We start from the raw sequence: 12,959 nt of genomic DNA on the forward strand, positions 1-12,959 counted from the left end.
TACAAAAGTATCTAAATCCACAGTAAAATGAGTCCTATATCGACATAACCTGAAAGGCCGCTCAGCAAGGAAGAAGCCACTGCTCCAAAATCACCATAAAAAAGCCAGACTACGGTTTGCAACTGCACATGGGGACAAAGATCGTACTTTTTGGAGAAATGTCCTCTGGCCTGATGAAACAAAAATAGAACTGTTTGGCCATATTGACCATTGTTATGTTGGGAGGAAAAAGGGGGAGGCTTGCAAGCCGAAGAACACCATCCCAACCGTGAAGCACGGGGGTGGCAGCATCATGTTGTGGGGGTGCTTTGCTGCAGGAGGGACTTGTGCACTTCACAAAATAGATAGCATCATGAGGAAAGGAAATTATGTGGATATATTGAAGCAACATCTCAAGACATCAGTCAGGCAGGAAGTTAAAGCTTGGTCGCAAATGGGTCTTCCAAATGGACAATGACCCCAAGCATACTTCCAAAGTTGTGGCAAAATGGCTTAAGGACAACAAAGTCAAGGTATTGGAGTGGCCATCACAAAGCCCTGACCTCAATCCAATAGAAACATTTGTGGGCAGAACTGAAAAAGCGTGTGCGAGCAAGGAGGCCTACAAGCCTGACTCAGTTACACAAGCTCTGGCAGGAGGAATGGGCCAAAATTCACCCAACTTATTTTGGGAAGCTTGTGGAAGGCTACCCGAAACACTTGACCCAAGTTAAACAATTTAAAGGCAATGCTACCAAATACCAATTGAGTGCATGTAAACTTCTGACCCACTGGGAATGTGATGAAATAAATAAATAATTGCCTCTATTATTCTGACATTTCACATTCTTAAAATAAAGTGGTGATCCTAACTGACCTAAGACAGGGAATTTTTCCTAGGATTAAATGTATTTGGCTAAAGTGTATGTAAACTTCTGACTTCAACTGTACATACATGCACAATATCCCTTTTCAAGTGATTCCCTATCCTAGTCCTAAATGCATTTTCGCATGTACCAGCTCAACCTAAACCAATCTGTATGGGGGAAAAACAGAATTAAAACCACTTGATTGTCTTATATGCACTGTGGAACCTCATGATATGAATGCCAATTTAAACAAGACTAAACTGGTGTTATGGTCCTGTAGTTTTGAAAGTATAATTGAGAGTCTTTGAGATAAGATTCACCTTAAAATACCCAGCAGTGGAAAGGTTACCAAATATCACAACCATTCTCAGTGTGTGGGTGTCCTGCTCTTACTCCACTGTATAACCATAACCAAAGGGGTTCTGGGTTCCTTTCATTCAAGTCTGTGCTCCTTCATGTGTACCTCATTGATCTGTATGTAGGAGCTGGCTGGGTAGTAGACAAAGGCTTGTGCTGCTCCACTGAGGCAGCACAGCTCTCTCTCTCTCTCTCTCTCTCTCTCTCTCTCTCTCTCTCTCTCTCTCTCTCTCTCTCTCTCTCTCTCTCTCTCTCTCTCTCTCTCTCTCTCTCTCTCTCTCTCTCTCTCTCTCTCTCTCTCTCTCTCTCTCTCTCTCTCTCTCTCTCTCTCTCTCTCTCTCTCTCTCTCTCTCTCTCTCTCTCTCTCTCTCTCTCTCTCTCTCTCTCTCTCTCTCTCTCTCTCTCTCTCTCTCTCTCTCTCTCTCTCTCTCTCTCTCTCTCTCTCTCTCTCTCTCTCTCTCTCTCTCTCTCTCTCTCTCTCTCTCTCTCTCTCTCTCTCTCTCTCTCTCTCTCTCTCTCTCTCTCTCTCTCTCTCTCTCTCTCTCTCTCTCTCTCTCTCTCTCTCTCTCTCTCTCTCTCTCTCTCTCTCTCTCTCTCTCTCTCTCTCTCTCTCTCTCTCTCACTGCTGGTTCATCTTAGCTGCTTCTGCCTTGATGAGTGAGATCAGCTGCTGGTTGATCAGGAATACAAAACGAAGACCGGCCATCTGGAGAGATAAATTACTTGTGAGGTTCATGTATTATAAAGAGGTGGCTGTTGATGTTTATGAAATATACCCTTTGCCACTTTTAACACATTTCTCAATCATATTCCCTGCCATTTAAGTTGTCCAGAACCATCCACACACCTCCACCACAGAGTTATTGTTGAGTTTCCACTTGTAGCCAGACAAGACTGGTCTGCTGTCTATGTAGATGGGCCTGCGGCCTTCGTTGGCTATGAAGAAGTCTCCGTTCTTTAGTTTAATGATCCCTGTACATTATGGACATATAATTATAAACCAGTTATAAACACACAATGACAAACTAGGTAAAGTCCTGATAATATTACCCCATGATAGACATTTAGCAGAAAACAGTCACATTTTAACAGGGTATAATTTCACTAAGGTGACGTGAGGACAAGACAAGCACTGCCCTGTAGAGTCCAGATAATACTGGTTGTTCAGCTTCAGACCCAGATAATGCAGATAGGGGGTGTGTCTGAAATGGCATCTTATTCTTTACATAGTGCACCAATTTTGACCATGGCCTATAGCGCCACCCCGTAGGGTGCCATTTCAGTCACAACCAGTGTTAAATGAGGACCTATGTCATGGTGCTGCATGTGATGTAGTGAGTCACCTTGTTTCCTGGAGATCTTCCAGGCAGGTCCTTCCAGAGTCAGATCTACATCGATCTGCTTGTCCTTGGTGGCTCTGCCCAGGGTGATCTAGAGGAACAGTCAGATCAGCTTCATAAAATACAGGACATTTAGCAGACCAAAGGAAGTTAGTCATGTGTGCATATATTTTCATATTTTGTAAGCATACATTTCCGTATAATTAACCTGCTCCACAGTCATCTAATCCACAAGCGGCTCCTTGCGTTGGCAGTGTCCGAAAAGCTATTGGACGCAACGAAACCACCCGACTTTATAATCTGACAAATCCCATGCAGCCATGTTAGAAGTTAATGCAGCCGTGTTAACAAGTTCTATTGTCTACACCTCAATTAGACTGATACTAGGCTATAAATCCCCCTATCCTATTCGAGATCCTTATTCTATCCCACCTCAAAACCATCACAGATGCCCTCCTTGACCCCCTGCAGTTCGCCTACAGAGCCAACAGGTCACTGTCAAAATGGGTCTCCAATTAAATAAAAATGTTGTGTTTGTGTTGGAAAGAGAAAGATTAATGCTGAAGAGAAAAAAATATCCAATCAGGATTTTCTTTTGTGGTCTCTGGGTTGAAAAACCTAGCTAGCTCAGTCAGCCATTGACTAGGCCTTCAGAAGAAGGCCTCAGCCATACAACTGTATTAGAGCCGAATTTTGGAATAACAGTGAAATGAACTAATCACATTTTGACTTGCAATGGGTGTGTCATGTTTGTCATTTATTATCATGTCTTGTCCCTGTGCTCCCCATTCTATTCGTTTCCCTCTGCTGGTCTTATTAGGTTCTTTCCCTCTTTCTATCCCTCTCTCTCCCCCTCCCTCTCTCACTCTCTCGCTCTCTCTTCTCTCTATCGTTCCGTTCCTGCTCCCAGCTGTTCCTATTCCCCTAATCAATCATTTAGTCTTCCCACACCTGTTCCCGATCCTTTCCCCTGATTAGAGTCCCTATTTCTTCCTTTGTGTTCCGTTCCTGTCCTGTCGGTTCCTTGTTTAGAATTCACCGTGCTGTGATTGTGTATCGCCCTGTCGTGTCGTGTTTTCCTCAGATGCTGCGTGGTGAGCAGGTGTCTGAGTCTGTCTGGTTCGAGTGCCTTCCCGAGGCAACCTGCTGTTCACCTGCTGTTCAAGATCGAGTCTCCAGTTTGTCCTCGTCATTTCGAGTGAAAGTTGTGTTTTTTTGTTTGTATTCACTTTACTGGATTAAAGACTCTGTTTTCGCCAAGTCGCTTTTGGGTCCTCTTTCACCTGCATGACAGAAGGAACCGACCAAGGAATGGACCCAGCGACTTCAGACGCTCGTTACACTGCCGTCGAGATCCAAGGAGCCATGCTCGGCAGACACGAGCAGGAATTGTCTGCTGCTCGCCATGCCGTGGAGAACCTGGCCGCTCAGGTTTCCGACCTCTCTGGACAGTTCCAGAGTCTACGTCTCGTGCCACCTGTTACTTCCTGGCCTGCCGAGCCTCCAGAACCTAGGGTTAATAACCCACCTTGCTACTCCGGGCAGCCCACTGAGTGCCGCTCCTTTCTCACGCAGTGTGAGATTGTGTTCTCTCTCCAACCCAACACATACTCTAGAGAGAGAGCTCGGGTTGCTTACGTCATTTCACTCCTTACTGGCCGGGCTCGAGAATGGGGCACAGCTATCTGGGAGGCAAGGGCTGATTGCTCTAACAAGTTCCAGAACTTTAAAGAGGAGATGATTCGGGTTTTTGACCGTTCAGTTTTTGGTAGGGAGGCTTCTAGGGCCCTGGCTTCCTTATGCCAAGGTGAACGGTCCATAACGGATTATTCTATTGAGTTTCGCACTCTTGCTGCCTCTAGTGAGTGGAACGAGCCGGCGCTGCTCGCTCGTTTTCTGGAGGGACTCCACGCAGTGGTTAAGGATGAGATTCTCTCCCGGGAGGTTCCTTCAGATGTGGACTCTTTGATTGCTCTCGCCATCCGCATAGAACGACGGGTAGATCTTCGTCACCGGGCTCGTGGAAGAGAGCTCGCATCAACGGTGTTTCCCTGCTCCGCATCGCAACCATCTCCCTCCTCTGGCTCAGAGACTGAGCCCATGCAGCTGGGAGGGATTCGCATCTCGACTAAGGAGAGGGAACGGAGGATCACCAACCGCCTGTGCCTCTATTGCGGAGTTGCTGGACATTTTGTTAATTCATGTCCAGTAAAAGCCAGAGCTCATCTGTAAGCGGAGGGCTACAGGTGAGCGCAACTACTCAAGTCTCTCCATCAAAATCCTGTACTACTTTGTCGGTCCATCTACGCTGGACCGGTTCGGGTGCTACATGTAGTGCCTTGATAGACTCTGGGGCTGAGGGTTGTTTCATGGACGAAGCATGGGTTCGGAAACATGACATTCCTTTCAGAGAGTTAGAGAAGCCTACGCCCATGTTCGCCTTAGATGGTAGTCATCTTCCCAGTATCAGATTTGAGACACTACCTTTAACCCTCACAGTATCTGGTAACCACAGTGAGACTATTTCTTTTTTGATTTTCCGTTCACCGTTTACACCTGTTGTTTTGGGTCATCCCTGGCTAGTATGTCATAATCCTTCTATTAATTGGTCTAGTAATTCTATCCTATCCTGGAACGTTTCTTGTCATGTGAAGTGTTTAATGTCTGCCATCCCTCCCATTTCTTCTGTCCCTACTTCTCAGGAGGAACCTGGCGATTTGACAGGAGTGCCGGAGGAATATCATGATCTGCGCACGGTCTTCAGTCGGTCCCGAGCCAACTCCCTTCCTCCTCACCGGTCGTATGATTGTAGTATTGATCTCCTTCCGGGGACCACTCCTCCTCGGGGTAGACTATACTCTCTGTCGGCTCCCGAACGTAAGGCTCTCGAGGATTATTTGTCTGTGTCTCTTGACGCCGGTACCATAGTGCCTTCTTCCTCTCCGGCCGGGGCGGGGTTCTTTTTTGTTAAGAAGAAGGACGGTACTCTGCGCCCCTGCGTGGATTATCGAGGGCTGAATGACATAACGGTTAAGAATCGTTATCCGCTTCCCCTTATGTCATCAGCCTTCGAGATTCTGCAGGGAGCCAGGTGCTTTACTAAGTTGGACCTTCGTAACGCTTACCATCTCGTGCGCATCAGAGAGGGGGACGAGTGGAAAACGGCGTTTAACACTCCGTTAGGGCATTTTGAGTACCGGGTTCTGCCGTTCGGTCTCGCCAATGCGCCAGCTGTTTTTCAGGCATTAGTTAATGATGTTCTGAGAGACATGCTGAACATCTTTGTTTTTGTCTATCTTGACGATATCCTGATTTTTTCTCCGTCACTCGAGATTCATGTTCAGCACGTTCGACGTGTTCTACAGCGCCTTTTAGAGAATTGTCTCTACGTAAAGGCTGAGAAGTGCTCTTTTCATGTCTCCTCCGTTACTTTTCTCGGTTCCGTTATTTCCGCTGAAGGCATTCAGATGGATTCCGCTAAGGTCCAAGCTGTCAGTGATTGGCCCGTTCCAAGGTCACGTGTCGAGTTGCAGCGCTTTTTAGGTTTCGCTAATTTCTATCGGCGTTTCATTCGTAATTTCGGTCAAGTTGCTGCCCCTCTCACAGCTCTTACTTCTGTCAAGACGTGTTTTAAGTGGTCCGGTTCCGCCCAGGGAGCTTTTGATCTTCTAAAAGAACGTTTTACGTCCGCTCCTATCCTCGTTACTCCTGACGTCACTAGACAATTCATTGTCGAGGTTGACGCTTCAGAGGTAGGCGTGGGAGCCATTCTATCCCAGCGCTTCCAGTCTGACGATAAGGTTCATCCTTGCGCTTATTTTTCTCATCGCCTGTCGCCATCTGAGCGCAACTATGATGTGGGTAACCGTGAACTGCTCGCCATCCGCTTAGCCCTAGGCGAATGGCGACAGTGGTTGGAGGGGGCGACCGTTCCTTTTGTCGTTTGGACAGACCATAAGAACCTTGAGTACATCCGTTCTGCCAAACGACTTAATGCCCGTCAAGCTCGTTGGGCGTTGTTTTTCGCTCGTTTCGAGTTTGTGATTTCTTACCGTCCGGGTAGCAAGAACACCAAGCCTGATGCCTTATCCCGTCTGTTTAGTTCTTCTGTGGCTTCTACTGATCCCGAGGGGATTCTTCCTTATGGGCGTGTTGTCGGGTTAACAGTCTGGGGAATTGAGAGACAGGTTAAGCAAGCACTCACGCACACTGCGTCGCCGCGCGCTTGTCCTAGTAACCTCCTTTTCGTTCCTGTTTCCACTCGTCTGGCTGTTCTTCAGTGGGCTCACTCTGCCAAGTTAGCTGGTCATCCCGGTGTTCGAGGCACTCTTGCGTCTATTCGCCAGCGCTTTTGGTGGCCGACTCAGGAGCGTGACACGCGCCGTTTCGTGGCTGCTTGTTCGGACTGCGCGCAGACTAAGTCGGGTAACTCTCCTCCTGCCGGTCGTCTCAGACCGCTCCCCATTCCTTCTCGACCATGGTCTCACATCGCCCTAGACTTCATTACCGGTCTGCCTTTGTCTGCGGGGAAGACTGTGATTCTTACGGTTGTCGATAGGTTCTCTAAGGCGGCACATTTCATTCCCCTCGCTAAACTTCCTTCCGCTAAGGAGACGGCACAAATCATTATCGAGAATGTATTCAGAATTCATGGCCTCCCGTTAGACGCCGTTTCAGACAGAGGCCCGCAATTCACGTCACAGTTTTGGAGGGAGTTCTGTCGTTTGATTGGTGCGTCCGTCAGTCTCTCTTCCGGGTTTCATCCCCAGTCTAACGGACAAGCAGAGAGGGCCAATCAGACGATTGGTCGCATACTACGCAGCCTTTCTTTCAGAAACCCTGCGTCTTGGGCAGAACAGCTCCCCTGGGCAGAATACGCTCACAATTCGCTTCCTTCGTCTGCTACCGGGTTATCTCCGTTTCAGAGTAGTCTGGGTTACCAGCCTCCTCTGTTCTCATCCCAGCTTGCCGAGTCCAGCGTTCCCTCCGCTCAAGCGTTTGTCCAACGTTGTGAGCGCACCTGGAGGAGGGTGAGGTCTGCACTTTGCCGTTACAGGGCACAGACTGTGAGAGCCGCCAATAAACGCAGGATTAAGAGTCCAAGGTATTGTTGCGGCCAGAGAGTGTGGCTTTCCACTCGCAACCTTCCTCTTACGACAGCTTCTCGTAAGTTGACTCCGCGGTTCATTGGTCCGTTCCGTGTTTCCCAGGTCGTCAATCCTGTCGCTGTGCGACTGCTTCTTCCGCGACATCTTCGTCGCGTCCATCCTGTCTTCCATGTCTCCTGTGTTAAGCCCTTTCTTCGCACCCCGTTCGTCTTCCCTCCCCCCCCTCCCGTCCTTGTCGAGAGCGCACCTATTTACAAGGTACATAAGATCATGGACATGCGTTCTCGGGGACGGGGTCACCAATACTTAGTGGATTGGGAGGGTTACGGTCCTGAGGAGAGGAGTTGGGTTCCGTCTCGGGACGTGCTGGACCGTTCACTCATTGATGATTTCCTCCGTTGCCGCCAGGATTCCTCCTCGAGTGCGCCAGGAGGCGCTCGGTGAGTGGGGGGGTACTGTCATGTTTGTCATTTATTATCATGTCTTGTCCCTGTGCTCCCCATTCTATTCGTTTCCCTCTGCTGGTCTTATTAGGTTCTTTCCCTCTTTCTATCCCTCTCTCTCCCCCCCCCTCTCTCACTCTCTCGCTCTCTCTTCTCTCTATCGTTCCGTTCCTGCTCCCAGCTGTTCCTATTCCCCTAATCAATCATTTAGTCTTCCCACACCTGTTCCCGATCCTTTCCCCTGATTAGAGTCCCTATTTCTTCCTTTGTGTTCCGTTCCTGTCCTGTCGGTTCCTTGTTTAGAATTCACCGTGCTGTGATTGTGTATCGCCCTGTCGTGTCGTGTTTTCCTCAGATGCTGCGTGGTGAGCAGGTGTCTGAGTCTGTCTGGTTCGAGTGCCTTCCCGAGGCAACCTGCTGTTCACCTGCTGTTCAAGATCGAGTCTCCAGTTTGTCCTCGTCATTTCGAGTGAAAGTTGTGTTTTTTTGTTTGTATTCACTTTACTGGATTAAAGACTCTGTTTTCGCCAAGTCGCTTTTGGGTCCTCTTTCACCTGCATGACAGGGTGGGGCTGTTTAGCTATCTCTGAAAATAATGACTGAAGCATTGTTACGTGTAAACTCTTTAACCCAAATGGCCACAATGTTCTTTAAGCGCTCAACATTAGCTACACACAGATGAATGCCTATTTTATTTTGTCCATCTCCACTGAACAGAATTAGCTGTTTTGGGGTGCAACAAGACAACAGAGGGGTACTTTAGTTTCAGGGCACCTTACACACAGCGCCTGTGGTACGGTCAGTTCCCCCACTGAGCTTTAGCGTGTTAGACACTGTCTGTCTGGAGGAGTGGCTTCGGGACAAGTCTCTGAATGTGCTTGAGTGGCCCATCCAGAGCCCAGAATGAACCCGATCTAACATCTCTATGGATACCTGAAAATAGCTGGGCAGCAACTCCCCATCCAACCTGACAGCACTTGAATACAGCTGTGCCAAGCTTGTAGCGTCATAGCCAAAAATGTAATCCATTTTACAATAAGGCTGTAACGTAACAAAATGTGGAAAAAGTTAAGGGGTCTGAATACTTTCCGAATGCACTGTATTGCTCACCTGTGATGCTGTCCACCAGGACCTGCCAGCGTGGTAGCTCCTGTTCCAGCTGTCTTATCTCCTTCTTCTGATGGCGGTCAGAGATCATCAGCTCTGAGAGTGAGGAGAAAATGAGGAAGGGCAGGAGAGATGACGCAAATCATTTCTACTCCAATAAACCATTAACATGCATTCAGTTGCTCTGAATTTGGTCAATGAAGCACCTTCTTAGACTCCTTTTTATGTGTTAGTAATGTGTAATTTATATACATGTTTCTATGGTTGAGTAACCCACCATGCTCCAGCACCTCATCCCTGCGCTCCCTGGGTAACGAGACAGAGACACTGATTAAAATGACCGACAAGAGAGGAGCTCTGATTTTAACCTCAGGGAAACTTTAATTAATTGTGGTCAGAACGTTTCTCTTACTTTAGCTTAGCATCATCCACCAGCTGCTCAGCATCAGAGAAGTTGAGAACTTGGTTTCCTTTAGGGAGAGGTTGAACTGCAAAAGAGAATCAAACCATACAATAAGGCTCAACTCACTTAGTTTTAGTTTAACAGTCAAACATTTGTGTATAGTTAACTTTAAAAAATATATATATAGTAACTACACTCCATGGATGTCAAGTGATGGGCTAACAGTGTCCCAAATGGCACCACTACTTTTGACCAACTACAAGGGAATAGGGTGCCATTTTGGATGTAAACTGTGTAATGAACAGATAATCCCAGTTGAGTTTCTCTCACCACTCTGGTCCTCCAGCAGATAGTACTGTTCGAGTAGCTGCCAGTGCACCAACAAGCTCTTGGGAGTGCGGGAGGGATAGAACACACTGGGGTGCTTACTCAGCATCTCCTGGAACACCTCCAGCTTGGGCTGACTGCTCTGCTCATCAGAAGAAGAAAAAAAAACACGTATTTAAATAAATGCACACTCACTTCTTCAAACGGACACAAATACAGTGCTATCAATCACACACACTTAAACATATGCAGCGAAATACATATTTCACCACTGATTTTTCCAGCCTCATTAAACTTAGTTAATGACCGAACCATATACACACACACAAGTGCATATAAATGACTATATGCACGTGTATATGAAGTCCACACCATATGTATTTGGACAATGAAGCTGAACTGTTACATGTGGCTCTATACTCCAGCATTTTGTATAGAAAGTAATTTTTTATTAAAGTGTATTTTCATACAGATCAGCTTTAATATTGCATATTCGGGAAAGTATTCAGACCCCTTGAACTTTTCCACATTTTGTTATGTTACAGCCTTATTCTAAAATGGATTAAATAAAACAGAACATACACACAATAACCCATAATGACAAAGCAAAATGACTTTATTACTTTCCCCTAACCCTTCCATCTCTCCCCTAAGTGGAGTAAACTAATGGACAGCAACACTTAGGCTTCTACTTCCAGCTTATACATACTATATACATTTTACGGACTCTTGTTTGTTTTTAATCCCATCCTTCAGCTCCACTCAACCCCTCCCATCTACCTCTCAACTGTGCTGCTTCACAAAAGTTCTGAACCTCTATTCTCATAGATTCTACATATTGCAAATTAAATAAACATTTTTTTGCGAAGAGTATAATTATTACGGATGCACAATATGTTGGTGAGCATATCGGAATTGGCCGATATTTGCTAAAAATGCCAACATCGGCGTCAGCCCGACGCTGATGTGCAAAACCGATGTCGAAGCTGACGTGCATAGCTATATAATGTAGATAGATGACGTAATGACGCCATGAAAAATACAGCGCTACACAGAACAAAAATATAAACATACTAAGAGCACACTACCAACAACAACAGTGGGTCAAAAAAGTATTTAGTCGGCCACCAATTGTGCAAGTTCTCCCACTTAAAAAGATGAGAGAGGCCAGTAATTTTCATCATAGGTACACTTAAACCATGACAGACAAAATGAGGGGGGAAAAAATCCAGAAAATCACATTGTAGGATTTTTAATGAATTTATTTGCAAATTATGGTGGAAAATAAATATTTGGTCAATAACAAAAGTTTATCTCAATACTTTGTTATATACCCTTTGTTGGCAATGACAAAGGTCAAACGTTTTCTGTAAGTCTTCACAAGGTTTTCACACACTGTTGCTGGTATTTTGGCCCATTCCTCCATGCAGATCTCCTCTAGAGCAGTGATGTTTTGGGGCTGTTGCTGGGCAACACAGACTTTCAACTCCCTCCAAAGATTTTCTATGGGGTTGAGATCTGGAGACTGGCTAGGCCACTCCAGGACCTTGAAATGCTTCTTACGAAGCCACTCCTTCCGTTGCCCGGGAGGTGTGTTTGGGATCATTGTCATACTGAAAGACCCAGCCACGTTTCATCTTCAATGCCTTTGCTGATGGAAGGAGGTTTTCACTCAATCTCAAGATACATGGCCCCATCCATTCTTTCCTTTACACGGATCAGTCGTCCTGGTCCCTTTGCAGAAAAACAGCCACAAAGCATGATGTTTCCACCACCATGCTTCACAGTAGGTATGGTGTTTTTTTGGATGCAACTCAGCATTATTTGTCCTCCAAACATGACGAGTTGACTTTTTACCAAAAAGTTATATTTTGGTTTCATCTGACCATATGACGTTCTCCCAATCTTCTTCTGGATCATCCAATTGCTCTCTAGCAAACTTCAGACGGGCCTGGACATGTACTGGCTTAAGCAGGGGGACACGTCTGGCACTGCAGGATTTGAGTCCCTGGCGGCGTAGTGGTTTACTGATGGTAGGCTTTGTTACTTTGGTCCCAGCTCTCTGCAGGTCATTCACTAGGTCCCCCCGTGTGGTTCTGGGATTTTTGCTCACTGTTCTTGTGATCATTTTCACCCCACGGGGTGAGATCTTGCGTGGAGCCCCAGATCAAGGGAGATTATCAGTGGTCTTGTATGTCTTCCATTTCCTAATAATTGCTCCCACAGTTGATTTCTTCAAACCAAGCTGTTTACCTATTGCAGATTCAGTCTTCCCAGCCTGGTGCAGGTCTACAATTTTGTTTCTGGTGTCCTTTGACAGCTCTTTGGTCTTGGCCATAGTGGAGTTTGGAGTGTGACTGTTTGAGGTTGTGGACAGGTGTCTTTTATACTGATAACAAGTTCAAAGAGGTGCCATTAATACAGGTAACGAGTGGAGGACAGAGGAGCCTCTTAAAGAAGAAGTTACAGGTCTGTGAGAGCCAGAAATCTTACTTGTTTGTAGGTGACCAAATACTTATTTCCCACCATAATTTGCAAATAAATTCATTAAAAATCATACAATGTGATTTTCTGGACTTTTTTCTCATTTTGTCTGTCATAGTTGAAGTGTACCCATGATGAAAATTACAGGCCTCTCTCATCCTTTTAAGTGGGAGAACTTGCACAATTGGTGAATGACTAAATACTTTTTTGCCCCACTGTAAATTAGTTCAAGTCGAGCAGTCATTTGAAAGAGTAAGTACATTTCAGCGAGACAACTCCAAGGCAAAATCCATTAACGCAAAGATAATGGAATTCTTTGCCCTTGACAATCAACCGTTCTTTGTCGTGGGTGATGTTGGCTTTCGCCGACTGGTCAAGCACCTTGAGCCCCGGTACACGCTACCAAGTAGGTGCTATTTTTCAGATGTTGCCCTACCGGAGTTACACAGTATTGTTGAAACACATCCATGAGCTACTTGCAATGGGCATCACTGCTATTAGCTTCACAACTGACATTCGGACCAGCAATATTTATTTATTTA

General features: G+C 46.2%; 1 protein-coding gene across 1 annotated transcript; it reads right to left on the reverse strand.

Moving 5' to 3' along the window:
- Window positions 1-1,824: 1,824 nt before the first annotated feature.
- LOC124016818 (microspherule protein 1-like) lies at window positions 1,825-10,930 on the reverse strand. The gene is made up of 9 exons (XM_046332212.1): window positions 10,877-10,930; window positions 9,937-10,075; window positions 9,616-9,691; window positions 9,481-9,509; window positions 9,207-9,299; window positions 2,978-3,021; window positions 2,549-2,636; window positions 2,053-2,177; window positions 1,825-1,911 (listed from the first exon to the last, which is right to left on the reverse strand). The coding sequence occupies exons 1-9, from the start codon at window positions 10,928-10,930 to the stop codon at window positions 1,825-1,827; spliced, it is 735 nt and encodes a 244-aa protein (XP_046188168.1).
- Between the last annotated feature and the right edge of the window lie 2,029 nt (window positions 10,931-12,959).

This window comes from Oncorhynchus gorbuscha, linkage group LG03 (assembly GCF_021184085.1).
Source record: "Oncorhynchus gorbuscha isolate QuinsamMale2020 ecotype Even-year linkage group LG03, OgorEven_v1.0, whole genome shotgun sequence".
Lineage (NCBI taxonomy): Eukaryota > Metazoa > Chordata > Actinopteri > Salmoniformes > Salmonidae > Oncorhynchus > Oncorhynchus gorbuscha.

Excerpts from the sequence above, each read along its gene's own strand:
- LOC124016818 (XM_046332212.1), bottom strand. The coding sequence starts at position 10,930 with ATGCACGTCAGCTTCGACATCGGTTTTGCACATCAGCGTCGGGCTGAC. Across the intron at positions 9,692-9,936 it reads TCTGCTGGAGGACCAGAGTG|TTCAACCTCTCCCTAAAGGA; the intron begins GTGAGAGAAACT and ends TCTCTTTTGCAG. Across the intron at positions 9,510-9,615 it reads GTGGATGATGCTAAGCTAAA|GGAGCGCAGGGATGAGGTGC; the intron begins GTAAGAGAAACG and ends CTCGTTACCCAG.